This window comes from Heteronotia binoei, chromosome 1, assembly GCF_032191835.1.
Source record: "Heteronotia binoei isolate CCM8104 ecotype False Entrance Well chromosome 1, APGP_CSIRO_Hbin_v1, whole genome shotgun sequence".
Lineage (NCBI taxonomy): Eukaryota > Metazoa > Chordata > Lepidosauria > Squamata > Gekkonidae > Heteronotia > Heteronotia binoei.
This window is the reverse complement of record NC_083223.1, coordinates 251,829,431-251,854,675: the sequence shown is the minus strand read 5'-3', so window position 1 is coordinate 251,854,675 and position 25,245 is coordinate 251,829,431. Positions and strand designations below refer to the sequence as shown.

The 25,245-nt window shown below is 45.5% G+C and overlaps 1 protein-coding gene across 1 annotated transcript; it reads left to right on the top strand.

Annotated features, from left to right (window-relative positions):
* The first annotated feature begins 4,679 nt into the window (after window positions 1-4,679).
* On the top strand, window positions 4,680-24,913 carry SLC25A45 (solute carrier family 25 member 45). Its single transcript, XM_060250123.1, has 7 exons — window positions 4,680-5,052; window positions 16,644-16,709; window positions 17,519-17,562; window positions 18,235-18,306; window positions 19,143-19,328; window positions 21,050-21,317; window positions 24,613-24,913. Exons 1-7 carry the CDS (start codon window positions 4,680-4,682, stop codon window positions 24,879-24,881), a joined length of 1,278 nt encoding a protein of 425 aa, XP_060106106.1. The 3' UTR covers window positions 24,882-24,913.
* The last annotated feature ends 332 nt before the right edge of the window (window positions 24,914-25,245 follow it).

The following is a 25,245-nucleotide window of genomic DNA, read 5'->3' as shown; positions in this document are numbered from 1 at the left end:
AGATACTAAAACTCCTGAGAGCTCTTTTGTGCTGAATCCGTTGAGTTAGATTCCATCCAACTGTGGTCTGTGGTGTGCTGGCTTGCACACCTGAAAGAGGCTTTAAGGTAATGGAAATGCCTGATACCTTTCTAAATTAAGGAGCCTTATACATGCTGGGGCATGTATAGAGGGAGGGACAGAGGAATCATGATTTGCCCTTTCCCCTTGAATCCTTGCTCAAACTGGGCCATGCGGAGAGTACCAGGAGGAAGGGGAGGGGTAATCAGTCGGCAAGGGGCTACTCTACCAATCAGGGCTGGCCCTAGACTGTCTGGAACCCTAGGCATGGCTAACTTCTGGTGCCCCCCCCTGCACTGATAATGTCACAGAGTCTCATGGGGGGCACCCAATTTGGCACCCCCAGAAGGCTGGCACCCTAGGCAATTGTCTAGTCTGCCTGGTGGCAGGGTCGGCCCCAGTGATGCACAAGGCAGCAAGCTACCCAGCCTCTGAATAGCAGGAGACACAGAGGCAAGGCCTCAGGGCTTGGAAGGAAAGCTGGGGCCCTGGCCCTCCCAGCATGCAGTTCCTACGAAGGCCCGGTGGTGGCTACAGTTGAATAGAAGAGTGGGGGAACCCCTCCTGGTGCTTGGAGAACTTTGGAAGGTACAGTTTGTGCAGCAGAGCAGTTCTGTCACAGAGACCAACAAGATTTTCAGGGTAACAAAGTAGGAGTCAATTTGCACCTTTAAGACCAACAAAGTTTTATTCAGCTTTCGTATGCATGCGTACTTCTTCAGACAAGGGGATGAGGTACAGTGAGCAGAACTACATATAGCTGGTAGGTTAAGAGTGTAAACTGATACAAAAGTTAGGATCAAATGGCAATATAGAGTAATAAACTGGAAGACCATTTGGTCTGGAAAGTATTTTCATGTGGATAGCATTTGGTGGGAAACCAATAAAAGATAACAAAAGTTGCTTGTTAACTGCTCTTGCTACAAGTTTAGGTAAAACAAAAGGACATGTATTTCAGGGCATACGCTTTGGAGAGTCTAAGCTCCAGGTGGGGCCTGGAGATCTCCCACTTTTACAACTGATCTCCAGCTGGTAGATATCAGCTCCCCTGAAGAAAATGGCTGCTTTGGAGGGTGGGCTCTATGGGATTGTACCCTGCTGAGGCCCCTCCCCTCCCCAAATCCCATCCTCTCCTGGCTCCGCCCCTAAAGTCTCCAGTATTTTCCAGCTCAGCCCTGGCAACCCTATGAGAGTAACAATGGAGAGTGGAGTCATTATGTCTCAGCAGAAGAAGGAGTGTTGTAAAAAATGCTTATAAGGATGTCAAGGTACTATGAACATTGTAATCAGCTTGATTAGAGTGGAGGGAAATGCTCGGGAGTCAGAGATAAGAATCCAGTGTCCCAATTTAGCCTCAGGAAGGGGGAGGGGTCCATTGTTCAGAACTTGTGAATGAACTCAAATTCAGTAATCTTACATTATAATTCCTTGAAGTTCCTTTGTTTGAGGACTGCCACTCTTAGGTCAGCAATAGAATGACCTGGAAGATCAAAATGTTCTCCTACAGGTTTTTGAGCGTTGTAGTTTTGTGTCAGACGTATGTCCATGTATTCTTTTGCATAAGGACTGATGCATTGTTTCGATGCAGAGAGCAAAAGGACATTGCTGACGTTTGATGGCATGTATGATGTTGGAAGGTGAACTAGGCTCAAATGATCCCTACCCCAGAATTTGTGTTCTATTTCTACAGGCCTAGGGGGTACTGTTCCCATTCCTAGCCTGACATGGGGTAAAAATGTTATGTTTTTAATATTAATCATTACATTATTGTATGGGTGTGTTTGGTGGGTTGGTGCAGAGGACGCACAAAAGTAATGTGGCTCTTATCATGGATGGTAAATTGTCATTGTGAGAACCCCGTGGTGCAGAGTGGGAAGCTGCAGTATTGCAGTCCAAGCTCTGCTCACAACCTGAGTTTGATCCCGGTGGAAGCTTGGTTCAGGTAGCTGACTCAAGGTTGACTCAGCCGTCCATCCTTCTGAGGTCAGTAAAATGACTATCCAGCTTTGCTGGGGGGGAAGTATAGATGACTGGGGAAGGCAATGGCAAACCACCCCATAAAAAGTCTGCCATGAAAATTTTGTGATGCGACGTCACCTCAGAGTCAGAAATGACTGGTGCTTGCACAGGGAACTACCTTTACCCTTAAATTGTCATTGTCGCTTCTTGCAAGCCATGGTGAGAGAACCATTGGTTACTGCGGTGGACTAGGGAGTTCAGTCTCCCCACTGCTGTAAAACTTGCTGTGTGACCTCAGGACAGTCACTCTTAGCCTAACTTACCTTGCAGGGTTGTGGTGAGGGTAAACTGAGGAACAGAGAACAATGTACACCTCCTTTGAAGAGGAGTGGGATAAAAATGTACTAGATAAGCATAGAGGGGAGCACTTTTTTGCTTTTGTCTCATAGGGCTTTTCTGCAGGATAGGCATAAACTCAACAGGTGTAGCCTTTCCTCTGGCATGGAAGTACAGGGATGAGGCTGACTGCTTCTTGGAAGCCCAGATTCTCCTGCAGATGCACAGACAACAAGCACAGACAGCTTCAAGAGGGGACTGGATAAACATATGGAGCAGAGATCCATCAGTGGCTATAAGCCACAGCGTATTGATGGAACTCTCTATCTGGGGCAGGGATACTCTGTATTGTTGGTGCTTGGGGGGGACCAGTGGGAGGGCTTCTGGGGGACTTCCGGAAAATGGCGTGGTGATACACAGAGCATTGCCGAGCTCCGGCGTGCAATGTGGATTGGAGAACTCCAGAGAGGTCCCTGCTCGCAGTGACCTCTTAAGAAGCGTCTGTAAAGGCGTTTTGAAGCTTGGGGGAGCTGGCTGAGGTTTTAGGGGGGAAGCGAAGGCGACCCCTCTACCTCTACCTTTCCCTCGCCTGGAGCTCGCTAACGCTTCGGCACTCTAACTAGGCCTCCGGAGCAGGAGCCAGCGGGGCAATAGAAACTCTAAGAATTTTGCCCAAATTGAAGCTTAAGCGAAAACAACATCAAAGAAAGGAACAACTCGACATACTGGTATATTGAAGCTCCCGTCTCGGACTGAGAACTGTGAAGGACAGGTGGGAGACGGCGCGCGGCGCAGCGGTGGTGTGGTGGAAGAGACGGCTGGGAGGCGATTTGTCCGGGCGACTGGATAGCGGGGTCGATTGGCTGCGGCCGCGGCTGAATGGTCCCGGAGTAGCGGCGTGGAAGGTACTTGAGTCCCAGGCATCTGAGGCCCCGGGGCTGGCGGAGACGGCCGTGAAGGGAAGCAGAGGCGGTAAGACAAACGGCGGAAAGACGAGATAGAGCTGAACCGCGTAGGCGTTTAGGCGGTGGTGGCGGAGACGGAGAGAAGATAGCTACAGAAACGGTGGACGGCTTGAAGAGAGAGGCCGGGATAAACCTGGCTGACGGTTGGCGGAGAGGGGAGAAGAAGAACAGAAAATGGCGGTGAGTAAGTGAGCGTTATGAACAGAAAGGTTAGAAAGTTATCTGGAAGTGACTGAAGGGTGGTTGAATGGAATTGATGGATTGAAGGCAAGAGAAGAGGAGTGGAAAGGAAAAGAAGGTAGTGAGAAAAGAGAGAAAAGAAGGAAGGAGAAGAGAGAGAACGGAGAAAAGAGGGGTTGAAGTTGGAATGCGGAAGTGAAGAGACGAAGGGAGCGGTCTGGCGGTGCTGGCAAAGGCTGGAGGAGTGAGTAATCAGGATTGATAAGTTTAACCAAGTTTTCCTTCATTTTCTTTGGATTATAAATCTTGAGGCTTGAGACGTGGAAAACAGAGTTAACTTAAAAGAGACAGAGAGAGAGAGACGGTTCTTAGCAGCGGACTCTGCGGCTGGCTCTCTCTTGAAGAAAGGGGAACTTAAGAGACATAAGAGACAGAGCCTTTACTTAGAGTCACTGGACTGAACTGTAATTTGTTAAACAAGAGGGAAAAGAAGGGGAAGAAGAAGCAAGAAAAAAGGAAGTAGAAGGAAAAGGGAGAAGAAAGAAGACAGAAGACAGAAGACAGGGAAAAGAAGGAAAGGAAAGTTTAAATTAACTGAATTAACTGAATTTGAACCCAAAATTAATATTTGGTATTAATTGTATGAATTGTCTTAAATGTAATGAACTTAGGATCAACTTAATGAGGCTAAATGGACTGTTGAATTAATGGGATGATGAAATGTTAATGTGATAAAATATTGAGGTATTGATTATTGATTATTGTTGAATTAACGTTGCCGAGCCAAAGTGTAGCTGATTGATTGCTTGTTTACTTGTTTATTTGCTTTTTCCTGGCTGGTTGCTTTACTGATATCCTAAGGATTCCAGAAACTTAAGTATAGATATTGATATCAGGGGGGTTAAAAAGTTTGGAAATACAATTGATATTGTGAATTAAACGGGCTAGATTGTGGCTAGGCTGCAGCTAGTGATATAAACAGAAGGAATAGAAGAAGAACTTTGAGGACCTAATTTATATTGTGGTAATAAGAGATATTAAAATATGGGGGATAAAGAGAAAAAAGAGAGGCAGATTGAGACTAAAATTAAAAAACTAGGCCAGGGTACCTCACCGGGAGGTCCAAAACCTATGCCACCAACTGAAAATCAAGATGCCTTAGAGAAGTTGCAGGCGATAATGGTGGCAGGCTTTAAGCAAAACCAGGAAGCCTTGGCGGAGATGAAATTGGAATTAATGGGAGAGATTAAAAAAACTAATGACAAAATGACAGAGTTCCAAAAGCAACTTTTGGCAAACACGCAGCAAGTGCATGGCCTGGTAGCAAAAGTTGAGAGATTAGAAGAGCAGAACAAAACCACTATGGCGACGGCACGAGAAAACAGAACCAGTCTGGCGGACTTGGAAGATAAAGTAGCAAGGCTGGAGATGGAGAAAGCGACATACGTGTTACGGTTTCAAAATGTTCCGGAAGTAAGGGGAGAGATTCTAGAGGATAAAATCTTGGAAATACTAGATGTAGAGGGAGAGAAATTGTTGGAAGGAGGAAAGAGTGAGATTGACTGGGTCAAAAGAGTATCTTCCTCCTATTCTAAAAAACATAACCTCCCGAGGGAAATCTTAGTTAAGTTTGCCAGAACCGCGACATGTGAGAGGATTCAAAAAAAAGCAAGAGAAGAAGGCCTGATGTGGGAAGGCAAAGCTCTTAAAGTCCTGAAAGATGTGCCATGGACAATTCGTCAAAGAAGGCTAGGATATAAGAGGTTGACCAATTGGTTGTTAAAACATTCAGTGCAATTTAAGTGGTTGATACCAGAGGGGGTTTTTTTTATCTACCAGGCTAAAAGGTACAACATTACAACGCTAGAAAAATTGGAGGATTTCTGGGATAACTTTGTAGCATCAAGTAGTCAGGGTTCAGACACTGGAGAAGATCGAGAGGAGGAAGCAGACCGGTCTGGAAGGGATGAAGAGTTTTCCCAAAAACCTAAAAGAGAAGGAGTCAGAACAAGACAACACGTCAAAAGAGATCAAAGATTTGCAGAAGATAGTAGAACATTGATAGGATGAACAACAAAACAGGATTCCAGATTATCTCAGTGAATGTAAATGGGCTAAATGAGCCTAAGAAGAGAAGGAAGACCTTTTTTCAACTCCAAAAAGTCAAAGCGCAAATAATCTGTCTCCAAGAAACGCATATAAAGGAAAATGACATCAAATTCTTGCAAAACAAAAAATTGGGACAACTACATTATTCTTGTGACGAAGGGAAGAGAAGGGGAGTAGCTACATATGTCAACTCAACTATAGACTCCAAATTGATTTTTAAAGATGAATTGGGAAGAATCTTAATAGTAGAAGTTACAATTAACAAAAGAAGAATCCTTGTGGTTAATATATATGCCCCAAATGATAGACAAGAAAACTTTTATAGAAACCTGCATGAGAAATTAACGGAATTGCGGGCAGAGTACTGTTGCATTATAGGAGATTATAATGCTGTGTTTGACGTTAAAAAAGATAGAAAATCTGAAAAGCTAAAGAAAAACCTTTCACGTGGGGCCCTCCCTAAGACTTTCGACAGAATGGTGGAAGAATTCAACTTAGTTGATGTATGGAGAGCTAAAAATTTAACAGCAGAAGATTTTACTTATTACTCTCAAGTCCACAAGTGCTGGTCTAGGATCGACATGTGTTGGGTGTCGATAGGCTTAATTCCGCAAATCAACCAAGTGAATATTTTACCAAAGACGTTTGCGGACCATAATCCAATACAGATGACTTTGCAACACCCCCCAAGAAATAATCGGTGGACTTTGAATCTTCAAATTTTAAAAGAAAAAACCTTTCTGGAAAAAGCTAAAAAGGAAATAAAGGAATTCTTTCAACGGAATACAGAAGAAGATACAAGTTTTCAGAATATTTGGGACACCTTTAAAGCTTTTTTTAGGGGTCTGGCCATCAGCTTTACAGCGAAGAGAAATAGAGAACGTATGAAGCGGTACAATGATTTGGTGAAAGAATTAAAGGAAAACGAGAAGCAACAAAAGATTAACAGTACTGAGGAGATAAAACTGAGAATTCAAGCTACACAGCATAGTATCAATTTATGGTTAACAGAAGAATTAGAAAGAAAACTGAAATGGTCCAAACAAAATTACTTTGAAAATGCAAACAAAACAAGTAGGTGGTTAGCGTATAAACTTAAGAAAGAGAAAAAAATTATAAAAGTACTCAAAAATCAAGAAGGGGAAGAGATCACTCAAGAAGACCAAATGGAGCAAATTGTTAAAAGCTTCTACAGGAAACTCTATAAAAGACAGGAAATTGCAGAGCAACGACAAGAAGAATATATAGAAAACGTTAATATGAAACAATTAATGAAAGAACAGAAAGATTTATTAGAGGGCCCCATTACAATTCATGAGATAACTGAGGCAATCAAACAACAGAAATCTAACAAAGTGCCTGGATTAGATGGTATACCGGTGGAAGTATACAAATCCTTTGAAGATCTCCTCTTAATTCCTTACAAGAAGCTGCTAGAAAGAATTCAGGAATCGGCTTTACTCCCAATATCATGGAGAGAGGCATTGATATCATTAATACACAAAGAAGGAACGGATCCGGCAGAAATTAAAAACTATAGGCCAATTTCTCTTTTAAACGCAGACTACAAAATCTTTGCAACGATATTGAGCAATAAACTTAAGAAAGTTATCACAAACGTAATACAAGAAGACCAAACTGGATTTGTACCGGGAAGAATGATGCGGCAAAATTTAAGATATTTTTTGAATGTTTTGGAATATTATAAAGAATACCCCGGCAAACAATTTGCAGGCATTTCATTAGACGCGGAAAAAGCGTTCGATAATGTGAATTGGAAATTTATGAGCAAAGCATTGGAAGCTATTGGTTGCGGCAAGAATTTTAGAAAACTCATAGAGACCATATATACCAAACAAAGCGCGAGAATTAATATAAACGGGAAGAATTCGGATTTTGTGGAAATAGAGCAGGGGACTAGACAGGGTTGCCCTCTGTCTCCCCTTCTCTTTGTAATTGTAATAGAATTTTTGATTCAAAAGATACGGGATGATTCTGAAATTAGAGGACTGAAGATAAAGAATGAAGAATTTAAAATTCAGGCGTTTGCGGATGATCTTCTGTTTTTTTTAGACGATCCCATCTCATCAATTGATAAATTAAAAATAAGACTGCAACAATTTGGAGAAGCCTCTGGATTTAAAGTTAATATACAAAAAACCAAATTTTTAACTAAAAATATGAATAAAGAGCAAATTAAACAATTGGAAGATAAATCTGGATTCAAGCATGAAAAGAGAATTAGATATCTAGGAGTCCAGCTAACGAACGATGTGAAATCTCTCTTCCAAGATAATTACCAGAAGATTTATAAAGAAATTGAAGCGGATTTGGAGAAGTGGAGAGATCTGCAAATCTCCCTTTTGGGGAGGATAGCTACAGTCAAAATGAATGTTCTCCCTAGAATTCTATTCTTATTCCAGATGATCCCAGTTGAAATACCCAAATCTTTCTTTCAAAAACTTAATAAAAAGATTATGGTGTTTATATGGCAAAATAAGAAGCCTAGAATTAAATTAAAAATTCTCCAAGAGAATAAACTAAGAGGGGGCATGGCTTTACCAAACTGGTACCTATATTATAAGGCGTCGTGTTTAGCCTGGATCAGAGAGTGGCTATTGTTGGAAAATAAAAGATTACTAGTATTAGAGGGGGTAGGATTGACTAAAGGATGGCATGCCAACATCTGGTATCAAACCTCCCAAAAAAATAATGATTTTCAAAGACATGAAATCCGAAAGGCACTTTATAAGATTTGGGTGGAAATTAAAAGGAAAACTTATAAGTACACTCCTTTATGGGTGTCACCAGTTGAGGCAGCTACCCACCCGAACCTATATGAATGGAAAACCCCTCAAAATTATGCTGTATTACTGGATACAGATAATAACTTAAATTTGGAAGCGAACACTATCCCGGACTGGTGGGTTAGATGCCAGGTCAAATCCATGTATCAATCTGATAAAGATTTGGGTTTCTCTAAAGAGGTAGATGCAAATGAATTGGACACCATGATATATGAGCCCCAAAAACTAATTTCTAAAATCTATAGTTGGCTACTAGAATATGAGATGCAAACAGAAACGGTTAAGGAAAGTTGGGTAAGATGGCTACAGGACTTTGGCTACGCAATAGATTTGGAAGAGTGGGAAAAAATTTGGAAGTATAATATTAAGATGACCAAATCGACAGCGTTCAAAGAAAACCTGTACAAAATGATGTATAGATGGCATCTTACCCCTGCAAGGTTAGCCAAAATGAACCCAACTTATAATAACAAGTGTTGGAAATGTAAAAAAGTTGAAGGGTCATTTTACCACATTTGGTGGAAATGTGAACTTGCCAAGAAGTTTTGGGCTCAGATAAATATATGGATACAAAAGGTTTTAAAGATAACAATTAGACATCTACCTGAATTGTATTTGCTGAGTATATGTAGAGAAAACTTAGGGCGAAAGGAAAAAAAATTGTTGATATATATGATCACAACTGCTAGAATTCTCTACGCAAAATACTGGAAATCCCCCCAGATCCCGAACAGGGAAGAATTTTTATTTAAGTTATTAGAATCGGCTGAAATGGACTTTTTGACAATAAGATTGAGAGATGGGAACTGGCAAGAATGTATAAAAACGTGGGAACCTGTATATGTATGGGCAAAAAGTTTGGGATTCGAGATGAGACATTAGTACTTTTATGTTATATACTCTTAAGGCTCCTTTTATATGTGGTGGTAGGTGGTGGGTGGGCACGGTGGATGGGGTGTTTATATTTTCTTGTTTGTTGGATTGTTTGATTTCTTTAATAAACTTTAAAACTTTTAAAATAAAAATAAAAAGGGAGGGCTTCTGGTGTCCTGGTTCCACTGGTGGACCTCCTGATGGCACCTGTTTTTTTTGGCCACTGTGTGCAACAGGGTGTTGGACTGGATGGGCCACAGGTCTGATCCAACATGGCTTCTCTTATGTTCATATATTCTTACGCTGAGGTCTGTGTAGTTGCAGCTGCTTGCCCCTCTCTGTTTCTCCTGAAGCTTTCTTCCTTCTCTTTTTCTTTCCAGCATCTGGTTTCCAATTATAACTCCTTGGGGCAGGGACCTATCTCCAAGGTTTATCTTGCAGAGCACCACAGGAATTGATTTCAACCTAACCAGGCACAAAGGACTGAAAGCACCTAAGTGAAGTGCCTGAAGTGGGGAATTTGCAGGCCTGGGTAAAGCCCTGTGTAAAGGTCAACATGAGCAAACGTTTAATCCTGCAGAGAAGGAAGAGCCACCAAGAATCCTTTGTTTTGCTCACCCCTTCAGCCACTGCAAGGGTATCCTTGGCTTTTTTAGGGGGAAAGGATCCATCTGACCTCTCAGCACCAAGGTGGGTGAACAGATATGAAAGAGGGGCACAACTGGTAGACGCCTGGTTGGCGCTTTGAAAATATGCAGTGATGCCCATTTTGTGAAACCAGTGTCTCTAATTTTCTTTGAGATCCCAATGTGCCTGCTGATATTCTCCCCTTAAAAGTAAATCTGCTAACTTCAGAGCTGTTAGAAACAAACCAAATCTCGTTCTCACTGGGCCTTTTCAGGGTTCAATAGGAAGTGGAAGATATTTCCAAGACAGGGCTTGTTTATTGACTTGTCCTGTCTGTTGTTTGCCAGCTTGAGGCAGCTTTTAATGGAATGCATCAAAACAGGAACCACCACCGTCAACCCTCTGAGCTAGGGTTGCCAAGTCCAATTTAAGAAATATCTGGGGACTTTGGGGGGTGGAGCCAGGAGACTTTGGGGGGTGGAGCCAGGAGACATTGGGGCGGAGCCAAGAGCAAGGGTGTGACAAGCATAATTGAACTTCAAGGGAGTTCTGGCCATCACATTTAGAGGGACTGCACAAATTTTTAAAGGCCTTCCTTCCATAGGAAATAATGAAGGATAGGGGACCTTCTTTTGGGGCTCATAGAATTGGACCCCCTGGTCCAATCTTTTTGAAACTTGGGAGGTATTTTGGGGAGAGGCGCTAGATGCTATACTGAAAATTTGGTGCCTCTATCTCAAAAAACAGCCCCCCCAGAGCCCCCGATACCCATGGATCAATTCCCCATCATTCCCTATGGGAATCGTTCATGGAGGTGCATAATGGCTCTGGGGGCAGGGCTTCCCCCGCCGGCCAGCTGGCTGGGGGAGGGGGGAAGCCTGTAAAACCGGGGGATCTCCCTCTGGGACCTGGGGATTGGGAAGCCTAATCTGAGCATGTACAAAGGGCCTTTCCTTCTCCACTAGGGTTGTCAACCTCCAGGGGCTGGATGGAGCTTTTCTGGAATTACTACTGATTTCCAGGCAACAGAGATCAGTTCACTTTGAGAAAATGGCTGCTTTTGGAAGGAGAAGCCTGTGGCATTATATTCCATGGAAATCCTTCCCTCCCCCAAAGGAGTTCCTGCTACAAAAAAAGCCCTGCATGTGAACAAGATCTCGGGATTGCAGTTGGTCACGCGCTGAATATGAGCCAACTGTATGATGATGCAGCTGCCAAAAAGGGGGGTGGGATTAATAGAGATTTTGGTTACATAAATACAAGCATAGAAGTCACAAGAAGTAGTGTAGGGGTAGGGTTGCCAATCCCCAGGTGGGGGCAGGGGATCCCCCGGTTTGGAGACCCTCCCTCCGCTTCAGGGTCATCAGAAAGCGGTGTGGGTGGGGGGAAATGCTGACTCCCATTGGGTATAATGGAGAATTAATCCGTGGGTATCTGGGGCTCTGGGGGAGCCTGTTTTTTGAGGTAGAGACACCAATTTTGCAGCATAGCATACAATGCTTCTCCTCAAAAGACCCTCCAAGTTTCAAAAGGATTGGACCAGGGGGTCCAATTCTGTGAGCCCCAATAAAAGGTGCCCCTATCCTTCATGTTTTCCAATGGAGGGAAGGCATTTAAAAGGAGCGTGGTCCCTTTAAATGTGATGGCCAAAACTCTGTTTGGAATTCAATTATGCTTGTCACAACCTTGCTCCTGGCTCCACCCCCAAGGTCTCCTGGCTCCCCCCCCAAAGTCCCCAGATATTTCTTGAATTGGACTTGGCAACTCTAGTAGTGGGTCAAGTGTCCAACAAGAAGCTGGGGGATTCGGATTCAGATTCCCACACTGCCATGGAAGCTTGAGGGGTGACCTTGAGCCAGGCATGCCCTCAGCCTAACCTACCTCACAAGGTTGTTGTGAGAACAACAGGGGAGAGCAGAATGTTGTAAAGCAGCTTTGGGTCCCAGTGAGGAGAAAAGCTAGGTATAAATGATGTAAATAAATACATAATAGTTCTGCTCTACTCTGGGCATGTTAGTCCTCATCTGGAATGCCCTACCTGCTTCTGGGTGCCACCATTTCAGAAAGGCGTAAGCAAATTGGAACAGGTTCAAAGAAGGGCAGTGAAGATGCCTGGGGTCTCAGAGAGTCAATTTCAGTGGAATTGTAAGGGAAGCTTCCTCAAGGTAGAGCTGTCTGAACGGTATCAATTACTCTGAGGGAGTGAAGGGCTTTTCCTCAGTGAAGGCCTTGAAGCAGACACTAGACAAGAAAACTCTAGCGTTAGATTTTGTGCATTGTGTAAAGGGTTAAACCAGACAATTTATAAGGCCCCTTCTAATTTTAGGACTGACATTCCCTTTCCTCAGGGAATCCTGTTAGAAGAGGACTAGAATCTCTAACAGAATTGTTGATACTGTCACCAAACTACACTTTCCACCATGCTTTATGGGAAACCACACTAGGTAAGCTAGTATAAACTGAGTGTTTGCGGCATAGATAAGGCCCACAGTAACAGAATAATACAATACAAGAAACTTTGACTCACAGTTATTTCAGCAGTGACATTGGAGGCATGAATGAGTACTGCTGGATTCCTCTTCCCTGCCATAACTGTCATTGATTGTAAGTTTTTTGGGGCAGTGACAATTTGGCAGAAATCAGACCTCAGAGATCACTCCCTAAAGAAGAAGCAGCCTCCTTTGCAAGTTCCTCTTCTGACATTAGGATTCTCAATAGGGGTCTTAGTGGATCATACACTGAACATGAGTCAACAGTGTGATGAGGTGGCTAAAAACGGAAAATGAAGTTTTGGGCTGTATCAACAGAAGTATAGGGTCCCGATCACGTGATGTGATAGTATCGCTTTACTCTGCTCTGGTAAAACCTCACCTGGAGTATTGTGTTCAGTTTTGGGCACCACATTTTAAGAAGGATATAGACGCTGGGTCCAGAGGAGGGCGAGGAAATGGTGAGGGGTCTGGAGACCAAGTCCAATGAAGAAAGGTTGAAGGAGCTGGGGATGTTTAGCCTGGAGAGGAGGCAGCTGAGAGGTGATATGATCACCATCTTCAAGTACTTGAAGGGCTGTCATATAGAGGATGGTGTGGAATTGTTTTCTGTGGCCCTGGAAGGTAGGACCAGAACCAATGGGTTGAAATTAAATCGAAAGAGTTTCCAGCTCAACATTAGGAAGAACTTCCTGACCGTTAGAGCGATTCCTCAGTGGAACAGGCTTCCTCGGGAGGTGGTGGGCTCTCCTTCCTTGGAGGTTTTTAAACAGAAGCTAGATGGCTATCTGACAGCAATGAAGATCCTGTGAATTTAGGGGGAAATGTTTGTGAGTTTCCTGCATTGTGCAGGGGGTTGGACTAGATGACCCTAGAGGCCCCTTCCAACTCTATGATTCTATTCTATTAATCCGGGCAAGTGTTCTCATGTTTTTGGCTGCCCTTCCCTGCTGCTCTTTCTTTTTGCATCTTTGGGGGGCAGCACTGCTCCTGCTTTGAATGTCCACCGGCTGCTGCTTCTGCATCTAGTATAATTTGTGCATAAAACAAACTCAGCTGAGCTCCTGCTGCCGCCTTGTGGTGGTTGGATGTCCATGCTCATTGCTGATGCAGAATGTGCCCATATTTGTCTGCGCTTCCATTGTAGAGAGCCACAGGGGTGTTCTGGCTGTGCACAACTGCCCAGTATAGGAAGAGAGGGGCAAGCTGACTCCCTGAGAGGGCTAAAGTGGATTGTGGCACTGCAGAATTCTAGGCCAGGCAGGTTACATACTGGGATATTTCTGCAGAGGCTAGTGGGACCTTGGGTGGGGCCATGATGACAAAGAAGTACCTCTACCTTTCCAGCAGCATTTCCTTTGGCTCCAGAAGAGAGTGGGGGAAGAACCAACCCTCAATTCCTAGTTGTTCTATGAACTTACATACAGGGATACCAGAACGGGTCATTTCCGTACCTGCATTGAGCAAGGGGATAGATTGATGGCCTGTATGGCCCCTTCCAACTCTGTGATTCTATGATTCTACTCGCAGCTAGAGTTGCCAACCTCCAGCTAGGGGCTAGAGATCTCCAGGAATTACAGCTGATCTCCAGACTACATAAATCATTTGTTTATTTGAAGAAATTATTCCACTTCTCCTGGGGAAAAAATGGCTGCTTTGGAAAGTGGACTTCATAGCATCAGGGGTGGAATTCTAGCTGGAGCTTGTTTGCATATTAAGCCACATACCTCTGATGTAGCCAATCCTCCAAGAGTTTACAAAAAAAGAGCCTTGTAATCTCTTGGAGGATTGGCTACATCAAGGGGTGTGTGGCCTAATATGCAAAGGAGCTCTTGCTAGAATTCCACCCCTGCATAGCATTATATCTTACCGAGGTCCCTTCCCTCCCCAAACTCTACTCTCCTGGCCTCCACCCTCAGATCTCCAGGTATTTCTGAACCTGGAGTTGGCAACCCCAATTCACAAAACTGCACGTGGATGCCCAAGGAACTTTAATCAGGGTGAGTTTAAAATTCAAGACTTCTGCTGCTCAAGGCACCCATCTGGCTATCACAGCACCTTTCCATGTTCCTTTATTGGGCTAACGGGTCAGTATCTCCATAAGAAACTCAGTGGACACAGTAGTCTCCAAAAATGAACCCATGAAAGAACCTGAAATTGTTGTGTTTTTATGCTTCTGTGGAAGAATTAACATAGTGCTTTCTGGAGTTCTGCATGTGTGTAAAGTGCTGTCACATCACAGCTGATTTATGGCCACCCGGTAGGGTTTTCAAGGCAAAAGATGTTCTGAATTGGTTTCCGTTGCCTACCTGGACTTCCCTGGTGGTCTCCCATCCTAGTCCTAGGTAGGGTCAACCTTGCTTAGTTTCTCCAAAATGATGAGTTTAGGCTAGCCTGGGCCATTTTCTGAAGTTGCAAAGATGCAATTCAAAAGAAAGCTGGAAAGAGGGAATGAAAGGTTTGTTCATTTATAGCCTGCTTTTCTTGCTGAGACTCAAGGCAGATTGCATAATGTAAAACAGGGCAATCAAGATAGTATAAGGCAGCCCTGGAACTGTGCAATAGGATTGGGATTACAGAGTGAGCCACAGACTATCGGAAGCAAGGTATGCTGCAGAAAGTGGAATTACAAGGTCTCAGACAATGCAGTCGTAGCAGGTGATACCTACAATACTCACTGCAGTAGACTTCAGTCCTGTTCCATTACAAACGTGCTCTGCTGGACTGTTCCATTCTACTACTTCCAATCTCTTCCTAGAATTGCCCTCCTGAACATTTCTGCATGGTACGTTCTGATGAAAGTGGGTGTGGGGGGCTTTCTGTTCACTTCAGGTAGGCGATTCCACAAAGTGGGAGTCACAATGGGGATTGTTTCTGAAAGGGCAGTTGCTGATCTTACTCTTTTGGGAGAGAAGCTGTGCCATCAGAACAGAGGAGGGGATTCCTTAATCCTTAACCAGTTGGGATTCATTAACAAATGGGAATTCATTAACTAATTGAGCTGTGTTCTTTGTGCTTGGAGGAGTGCTTGGGGGTTGTCTTGCGGAGTTGTCTTGCTGAGTCAGAGCAAAGATCTGTCATGCTCCATCAGATGATGGCTGGGTGGTGGTGGGGAGATTCCTCTAGGAGCTTCATTTCCAAGCAGGGAGGCTTCAGCAAGCATTTTGTGTAGGCCCTCTTGGGCTGTATTTGTGCACTCCAGATCTCTTGTGTACAGCCTTCCTGTGTACAAGAGCCAGCTTTGTGTAATGGTTAAGTGGGCAGACTCTTATCTGGGAGAACCGGGTTTGATTCCCCGCTCCTCCACTTGTACCTGCTGAAATGGCCTTGGATCAGCCATAGCTCTCGTAGGAGTTATCCTTGAAAGGGCAGCTTCTGTGAGAGCTCTCTCAGCTGCACCCACCTCACAGGGTGTCTGTTGTGGGGGAGGAAGATAAAGGAGATTGTAAACCACTCAGAGATTCAGAGTGAAAGGTGGGATATAAATCCAATATCTTCTTCTTCGACCCAAAAGTTGCCTTCCAGCCCATCGAATGCAAAAACTTTGCCAAGAAGGTTGCTGCTGGGTGGGGCCTAAAGATCTCCAAGAATTACAGCTGGTCTCCAGATGACGTAGATCAGTTCCCCTGGAGGAAGCGGCTGCTTTGGAGGGTGGACTCTATGGCTGTCCTCCCCAGGCTGGATCCCCAAATCCCTAGGAATTTCCCAGTCTGGAGTTGGCAACCCTACCAGCCACATGTATCTGTCTCTTCTGAAAAGTGCCTCAACTGCAACAGCACTCATTGGGAAGGTTACCAACCCTGGGTGGGGAAATTCCTGGAGACTTTTGGGGGTGGAGCCTGGGGAGGGCGGGGTCTGGAGAAGGACCTCAGGAGGGTATGTTGCCATGGAATCCACTCTCCAAAGTAACCATTTTTTCTCCAGGGGAACGGATTAATACAATTTGAAGAGCAATTATAATAGAGAGAGATCTCCAGGTGCCACCTGGAGGTTAGCAACCATACTCATTTGTCCCTTTTTCCAGCTATCTTTCCTCTGATGGCCTCCCTTTTTCAAATTTTCAGTGTTATGGATCTTTACTTAGGCCTCTTGTTGCAGAGAGTTCTGCTGGTTAACAGCCAGTCTCAACCAGGGGCTGCTGAAGGGAAAAGAGGGAAAACGTGCCTCAGTGGCATATGAACTTGGTTAAAGATTAAGGTAATGCGAAACATTAATTTTGACCAGATTTCTCTCTCCAGGCGCAGATCTTTCAGGAACGCCCTGCTTCTCGGGTGTCATGGAGTTCGCTGCAGGATGGCTTTCTGGTAAGGCCTACATTCCTCCCTCCTCAGCAACCCTTTCCTCACAACAAGGGCTCTTCCCAGGCTCAGGAGGGACTGGATTCTTATTTGTGTCATGCCTAGAAGATGTATCGGACACCCACCCTGTGGCTTCTGTTGAGGCCTTTGTGTGATCCCTCCCCTTTCTGGAGTAGACAATAGCTGGAGAATGGATTTGAGTTGGTTTCACTTCAAGGAGTGCTCCCCCCTTCCTTAACCTGCCAACCTTTTTCTGCCACAGATTTCTGTTTCCCTCAGGGAAACGTGCCTGTGGCTCAAGTCTCCCTTATTCCTGATTTGTAGATGAGAGGGGCTGAAAAGGAAGTGCCTCCCTGTGGCCACTCAGAGGTTATGGGGCTGAGGCAGTCTTAAACCCAGTATAGCAGGGGTGGCCAACGGTAGCTCTCCAGATGTTTTTGCCTACAACTCCCATCAGCCCCAGCCAGCATGGCCAATGACTGTGGCTGATGGGAGTTGTAGGCAAAAAAACCCATCTGGAGCGCTACCGTTGGCCACCCCTGCAGTATAGCACTCCAGTAAAAGTTGTTCTCCAGGTTCAGAAATCCCTGGAGATCTGGGGGTAGATCCTGGGGAGGGTAGGATTTGGAGAGTGGAGAGGACACAGGAATCCCATAGAATCCACCCTCTTGAAAGGAGCTATCTCCTCCAGGAAAACTGATCTCTGTTGTCTGGAGACCCATAGGAAATCTTCAGTGCCTACCTGGAAGCCGGCAACCCTCCAGCTGAACCAGCCCCAAGGCACCCCCATTAACTCCTCTTTCTTTTTGCTGCAGGGGCAGCTGGGCTGGTTCTTGGACACCCGATGGACACTGTGAAGGTGACTTGTGGGGTTTGGAAAATGCATGGAGGGGGAAGAGGGAAGGTCCCTCCAGCTTTGGGGAGAGCCAAAGGGAAGATATCCCAGCTGGAGAGAAAATTGGTGGCCAAAGCATTGGTGCTTTGAGCAAATGTGATAAATACCTTGTCTAAACAGCTAACACAGTGCAAATTTCTGGAGATTTGGCGGTGAAGCATGAGAAGGGGAGGGAGGGAGCTCAGCAGGGATGGGGGGGGGATCTGGGCTTTTCAGCAGGCTCTGTCCTGCCCAGTAGCATGGCCAGGGGTAGGGTTAAGCACCCGGTTTGATTCCTCGCTCCTCCACTTGCACCTGCCGATGTGACCTTGGGTCAGCCACCAGCTCTCTCGAGGCTGTTCTGCTCAAGAGCAGTTCCTGGGAGAGCTCTCTCAGCCCCACCTACTTCACAGGGTGTCTGTTGTGAGGAGGGGAAGGGGAAAAAATTGTAAACCACTCTGAGACTCCTTTGGGTCATGAAGGGAAGGGTATAATTCCAATATCGTCTTGTTCTTCATCTGTGAGTGGCATAATGACTGCTTCCCAGTAGATAAAGTCACCCACCCATTGGAATCTGGGCTACCTTTTCCTAGTCAGGATCAGTTTTTCAGACTCCACCCCACCCTCCTTGCTCTACCAACTCTTATCATGTTTTAGGTGCGACTGCAGACGCAGGCGGGTTACCGAGGCATCTTGGACTGCGTGGTCAGGACGTACCGCGACGAAACGGTTTGCATGTGTTGAATGGGGCCGGGTCACCCTCTCCAAAGGCACCAAGCTGGCATTTGGGGCTGGTTACCGCTTGACCTTCTGCATTCTTTCATTTATGATCCATTACGCTGTTCTAGCCGGGGTGCCTAAAAGGCACGGCCTCCCTGTACAGAGAGCCATGTCTGGATGCTAGACAGTGGGAACAAGAGAGGGAGGCTCACCCTCATCCCGCCTAGCTTGTGAGCTTCTCTGCTGTGGAATCTGGGAAAAGGTTATGTGGACCTTTGATGCGACCCAGTGAAACATTTCTAACTTTGAGTTTAGCCTTTCTTTCGAGGCTTTGAGCTGCTGCCGCGGCTGGGGTCTCTTCCTGCCGTGTGCCAGCTGGATCCCGTAACGTCCTCTTGCTGCTAAACATTCAGGGAGGGGGGATGTGGGAGCTGGGCTGCGGCCAGGGCTAGGCAGGCAAGGCACTAGATTAATCTCTGATGCTCTCCAAGGCAACCCAAACTGTGTGCAGAGGGAAGCCAGAGATAGTGCCTTGGAGAACAGATTGCTTAGCCGTGCCAATTCCCGGTGTTTTCTCCTCTCCTGTTACTTGTGTGTGTGGGAGGGGGGGAGAAGCCATAGTCCAGACCCTGGGAATGCTGGTCAGTCCTGTGTGTCCTCATTCCTTCCCTAGGCATTGCACACATGCTTCGAGGCTGCCTTCTGCAGCCATTAGGGCTTCAACTGGATCCCAAATCATAGTCTTCTTTTTTTTTAAATGTAGGATTCTGGTTCTCATGCATGGCAGACTAGCTGAGCTGCTACCCATCATCTTTGAGCATTTCCATTTCCTTCCTCCTTTGCAGGTCTTTGGCTTCTTCAAAGGCATGAGTTTCCCGCTGCTCAGTGTGGCGATGGTCAACTCCGTCATGTTTGGGGCCTATAGCAATGCCTTGCTGTACCTCAGCAACACCCACCACCGGGACCGTCGCTCCAACCCCCCCAGCTACACCCACATCTTTGTCGCTGGCTGCTTCTCAGGACTGGTACAAGTAAGGAACGGCTCGTCCTTTAGACTGTGTATTGTGTGTAAGGAATAGCCCAGGCTAGCCTGATCTTATCTGATCTTGGAAGCTAAGCTGGGTCAGCTCCGGTTAGTATTTGAATGGGAGATCGCCAAGGAAGTCCAGGGTTGCTACGGCAAACCAACTCTGAACATCTCTTGCCTTGAAAACCTCACAAGGTCGCCAGCTCCAGGGTCAGAAATACCCAGAGATTTAAGGGTGGGGTTTAGGGAGGTGCGGGACCTCAACAGGGTATAATGGCATACAGCCCATCTTCTAATTTGAACAGAATAAAAAAAGTTTTGAAACAGGATTCAAGAGTGATTTATCCATCCCCATCCATTTCTCTACTCCTCCCCCCCCAACATTATTCTTGCAATTCAAACTTTATGGAAAAGAATAATAAATAAAGCGATTTTATAATAAGGACACTGATCTGTAATGTAAACCTTTTATACTCTACCGATCCAGGGAAAGAGGTTTTCTACCCTGTGTTGTGAACTGAATGTTTTGGACCAGCCTAGATCAACCCTCTCTAAGGGCAAGCTCCACAGCCTCTTTTCCCTGGCTGAATGGCTTGGACAGCATTCTTGTACTACTTCCAGGTGAGCTGTTGCAGCAAAAAATAAAGCAGTCTCAACAGCATATTAAAGATCAGCAAAATTCCTTACAGTGTGAACTTTGTTGCATCAGAGCTCAGTCGATAAGGTACACACAGGGGTGGAATTTTAGCAGGAGCTCCTTTGCATATTAGGCCACATCCCCTGATGTAGTCAATCCTCCAAGAGCTTATAAAAGGCTCTTTTTTGTATGCTCTTGGAGGATTGTCAACATCAGGGGTGTGTGGCCTAATATGCAAAGGAGTTCCTGCTAGAATTCAACCCCTGGGTACACAGAAGTGTACACCTTTTGTGGGTTCTTGCCATCAAGTTGCAGGTGACTTATGGTGACCTATAGGGTTTTCAAGGCAAGAGATGGACAGAGTGGTTTGCCATTGCCTGTCTCTGTGTAGCAACCCCGGATTTCCTTGGTGGTCTCCAAGTAGTAACCAAGCCGCACCCTACTTAGCTTTTGTGATCTGATGAGATCCAGCTAGCTTGGGCCCTCCAGGTGAGGGTGTAATTAAAAGATACATGTATGCTTAAAAAAAAGCTGCCCTTATGCTTCACCCTCCATCTGCTTCCCTTGCTGTTATTCCAGTAGTTGTAGAAAAAGCAACCAACTGGGTTGCAAGGGGTCCCCCATGGCCACTGGAAGGGGATGGGGGTCTTAGGGTTGCCAGATCTAGGTTGGGAAACTCCTGGAGATTTGGGGGTGGAACCTGGGAACGACAGGGACCTCAGTGGGGCACAGCGCCTTAGAGTCCACCTTTCAAAGCCTCCATTTTCTCCAGGGGAACTGATCTCTGTAGTCTGGAGATGCGCTGTAATTCTGGGGGATCCCCACGTCCCACCTGGAGGCTGGCATCCCTAGCGACCAGGAGGGAAGGCAGCACAAGTACAGCCTGATCCTGTCAGATCTGGGAAGCTAAGTAGGGTTGGTACTTGGAAGGAAGTCCACCAAGGAAGTCTCAGTGGCAACCCACCTCTGCTTCTCACTTGCCTTGAAAGCCCCTTGCTGGGATCACCGCATGTTGGTTGTGACTTGACAGCATCTGCATCCTCAGAAAGAGTAACCAGGTATCGCTGCCATTCTCTATGTTGCTGCAGGCTGTGGTCCTGGCCCCTGTGGATCTCGTCAAAGTCCGGTTGCAGAACCAGACCCACCCATACAGTCATGGCACACTGCCAGCAGAGGCCCAGCCACTGTACAGGGGCCCAGTGCACTGTGCTGCCAGCATCCTGCGGGAAGAGGGCATTCTGGGCCTGTTCCGAGGCTTCTGGGCACTGGTGCTGCGTGACACACCCACCATGGCGATGTACTTCATGACTTATGTGGGTCTCTGCAGAGGGATGACTGAGGAAAGGCAGGAGCCAGGTGAGAGGCCAGGTGGACCTTAAGGGGGAAGGCATTGCGCTGGGGCAAATCTGGTCTCCCCTGGCTTTTGAGTTCCAACAGATCAAAACTTTAGCTCACCAGGGAAGGGAGACTGATAGGAAGGAGGCAGCCTGGTTCCTCTGAGATTGGGATGAGGTGGGGGAAAGGGGGATATAGAGAATGCATTAATGGGATGTTAAGAACATAACAGAAGACATGTTGGATCAGGCAAAAGAGCAGTCCAACACACGGTGTCACATGGTGACCAAAACTCAGATGTCATCAGGAGGTCCACCAGAAGCTCCAGAAGCTCTCCCACCATGGCCCCCCAAGCATCAAGGATAAACAGCATCACTGATCGATCTCTGCTCCATATGTTTATCCAACCTCTTCTTGAAGCTGTCCATGCTTTTTGCTGCCACCACTTCCTGCGGCTTCTTAATTACTCTTTGGGCGAAGAAGTACTTCCTTTTATTTATTCTAAACCTCCTGCTCATCAATTTCATTGAGAGCGCATGAGTTCTTGTATTGTGAGAAAGGGAGAAAAATATTTCTTTCTCAGCCTTCTCTATCCCATGCTTAATTTTGTAAACCTCTATCATGTCACCCCTCAGTTATCATTTCTCCAAGCTGAAGAGCCCCAACCTCTTTAACCTTTCTTCATAGAGAAAGTGTTCCATCCCCTTAATAATTTTAGTTGCCCTCTTTTGCATCTTTTCCAATGCTATAACATCTTTTTTGAGGTGTGATGATGACCAGAACTGAACACAGTATTTCAAATGAGATCGCACCATAGATTTATAGAGGGGCATTGTGATACTAGCTAATTTGTTAACAGTTCTCTTTCTAATAATCCCCAACATAGCATTTGCCTTTTTTATTGCAGTCACACATAGGGTTTCCAGGTCCAAGTGAAGAAATATCTGGGGACTTTGGGGGTGGAGCCAGAAGACTTTGGGGGTGGAGCCCAGAACAAGGTTGTGACAAGCATGATTGAACTCCAAAGGGAGTTCTGGCCATCATATTTAAAGGGACCACGCTTCTTTTAAATGCCTTCCCTCCCTTTGGAAATAAGGATAAGGGCATCTTCTTTTGGAGCTCATTGAATTGGACCTCCTGATCCAATCTTTTTGAAACTTGGAGGGTGTTTTGAGGAGAGGCATTGGATTATCTGCTGCAAATTTAGTGCCTCTTACTGACCAGCCTGTAATTTCCCGGATCTCCTCTAGAATCTTTTTTTAAAAAGATGAGTGTTACATTAGCTACTTTCCAGCCCTCAGGAATGGAGGCAAATTTTAGTGACAGATTGCATATTTTTGTCTGGATATCCATAAGTTCATATTTGAGTTCTTTCAGAACTCTTGGATGTATGCCACCAGAATCTGTTGTTTCTTCCAAGGACTGCCAATTTCAGGTTTGGAAATACTAGGAGATTTGAGGGTGAAGGCTGGGAGGGTTTCGGGAGGGGAGGGAATTCAGTGAGGTTTATTGCCATACCTTCCCCCTTCCAAAGCAGCCTTTCCCCCACCCAGGAGAAGAGGAATAAATGTGTTAAATAAATAAGCAATCTGTGTAGGCTGGAGATGAGCTGTAATTCCAGGAGATCTCCAGCCCACACCTGCAGACTGGCAATCCTAGAACCCTGGAACTTTTTTTGGCCACTGTGTGACTCAGTGTTGGACTGGATGGGCCATTGGCCTGATCCAACATGGCTTCTCTTATGTTCTTTTGTTCTCCCTGAAAAGAAGTGGGGGTGGCATTCCTACTCCAATCTGGGATTCAGCCTTCCAGGCCAGGAGGGGGTTCCATTTTACAAAGGCAGTGTGGGTTCCAGAGGAAGACAATCCCACCCCTCCCCGAGTACACGCACAATTTTTAGTTATGACGCATGGTTCAGAAATGCTCCATAAAAAAGAAAACTGTAGAAAACCACCAAGAGGTTGAATACTTAACAGTATCTTGGAACTGCGGTGTACGTTCAACCAGTGGGTAGCAATTGCTTGTTCCATGGCAAAGTTTTCAGCATCAGCATCATAAACAAAATCCAACAGCGCTGTCTGCAGGCATCTTTTTAGAGTTTGCCAAAGAAATGTAAGACAGCTGAGATGCAGAAGCCTCCCTGCTCTCACGCGTTTATGTGCTCCCTGCTTCCCCAGGCAGTTGTTCCGAAGGTAAGGTTAGGAGGGTTTGCTTTCCAGATGAGAGAGCCCTGGAAAATCAGGTCACAGGAAAGTGGTTTGTTCCATCTCTCCTATTACTTTTGTGCATCTCCCAACCCCACTTTCCAGTCATCCTCGCAATCTTTCCTGACCCTGCTCTGCTGAGGGTCTTTGTCTGGATCTTCCCAGACCTGCTCACATTGATAACCATTTTCCTCGCCCCAATTCCCCACAATGGGGGGCTTTTTTTCCTTTGCTTTTAAACCAGCAATCAAAATATCATTATATAATCATTATAATATTACAGCGATCTGCCTATCACATTCTCTGCTTTCATTTTTAAGAAAAGTTAGTTGCAAGACTCTTTCATTGTGGAGATATAAGGGGAAAGGCATACCTCAGCAACAAAAGGGTCTGTAGAGACTTTGTTAAAGATGAATGGTGGGACTTCAGAAAACCTGACATATTGTTATAACTCTAAAACAGAATGTCAATTGCTGGTTTTTTTTTTTTTTAAGTCTTTAAAAGCCTCTCCCCCAGCTATAGTACAGAGGGGAAATGACTGCTAGAGGGGACTGTGACAAGGAAAATTAATGGGATCCTGTCACATAGAAGTCCCATGCCCAAAAGTTAGAAGGATAATCACAGTTTGTATTGACACAGTGCAGCAGCCATGGGATTTCTATATTAGCAAGCACAGCAGCAACAGGGAAAACCACATAAGCCCATTGCCATGTGGAGAACACCTTATTTTTGTAAGACTTTCCTTTTTTACAAATATATGTACAGAGTGGCTGTGCTGTTCCTTTTTCTTCCAAAGTTCATATTGCTGTTTTTTTTTTTACTACACACGCTTAAAAGCCTTTCCCTTTGCCAGGGATGCCATCTTCTCCAACCTCTCATTCAAGAAAGGAGCTAGCTATCAGGAGACCCATCTAGCTCTCACTAACTAGCTCTCACTAAGGAAATCAACAAGGTTCTTTTGTCAAAGGCCCTGGCTTTCCTAAAAAGTCACTTTAGACAAGATGCCTTCCCACAGCAACACCATGTCTTTTACAGGAATCTACTCTTGTCTTCCTCATTATCAAGAGTTCATCCTCTCCTTCTTCCCCAATTCTTTCTCTTTCCTATTCCAGGCCCAATAACAGTTCTTGTGGCTGGCGGCTTTGCTGGAAGCGTTTCATGGGCCTTGGCCACCCCCATGGATGTGGTGAAGACCCGCTTGCAAATGGATGGGATGAAGGGGAAGGAGTATCGAGGGATCCTCCACTGCATTCTCACCAGTGTCCGGCAGGAGGGTCCGCAGGTGTTCCTGAAGAGCCTTGCCATAAACAGTTTCCGTGCTTTCCCTGTGAATGCAGTCACCTTCTTGAGTTATGAGTTCATCCTCAAAATCGCCTGTTGAACTCTGCAACCACCGTGACACAACTCGATTTTACCTCATCCTGTGGGAAGGGAGTTGCACCCTCAGATGGGCTTGTGCTCCAACTTCTCACTGTGTAGAGATCTATGGAGAAGCCCAGTGTCCACCTAGTCTAGCATCATGTCTCACATGGAGGCCAACCAGTTGCTTTGGAGGGAAAATAAGGCACAGAGACTGAGGCCTTCTCCTAATGCTGCCTCTTAGCACTGGTATTCAGAGGCTTGCTACCTCTGTATCTGGAGGCTCCCTTTATTCACTATGGCTGGTAGCCACTGATGGACCTCTCCTCCATGAAGCTGTCTAACCCCCTTTTAAAGCAACCTGTCCTCATGGCCATTTTGACATA

Coding starts and splice junctions, on each gene's coding strand:
- SLC25A45 (XM_060250123.1), top strand. CDS start 4,680: ATGGTGGCAGGCTTTAAGCAAAACCAGGAAGCCTTGGCGGAGATGAAA. Junction 17,563..18,234: donor ACCCGATGGACACTGTGAAG/GTGACTTGTGGG, acceptor ATCATGTTTTAG/GTGCGACTGCAGACGCAGGC. Junction 19,329..21,049: donor GCTTCTCAGGACTGGTACAA/GTAAGGAACGGC, acceptor ATGTTGCTGCAG/GCTGTGGTCCTGGCCCCTGT.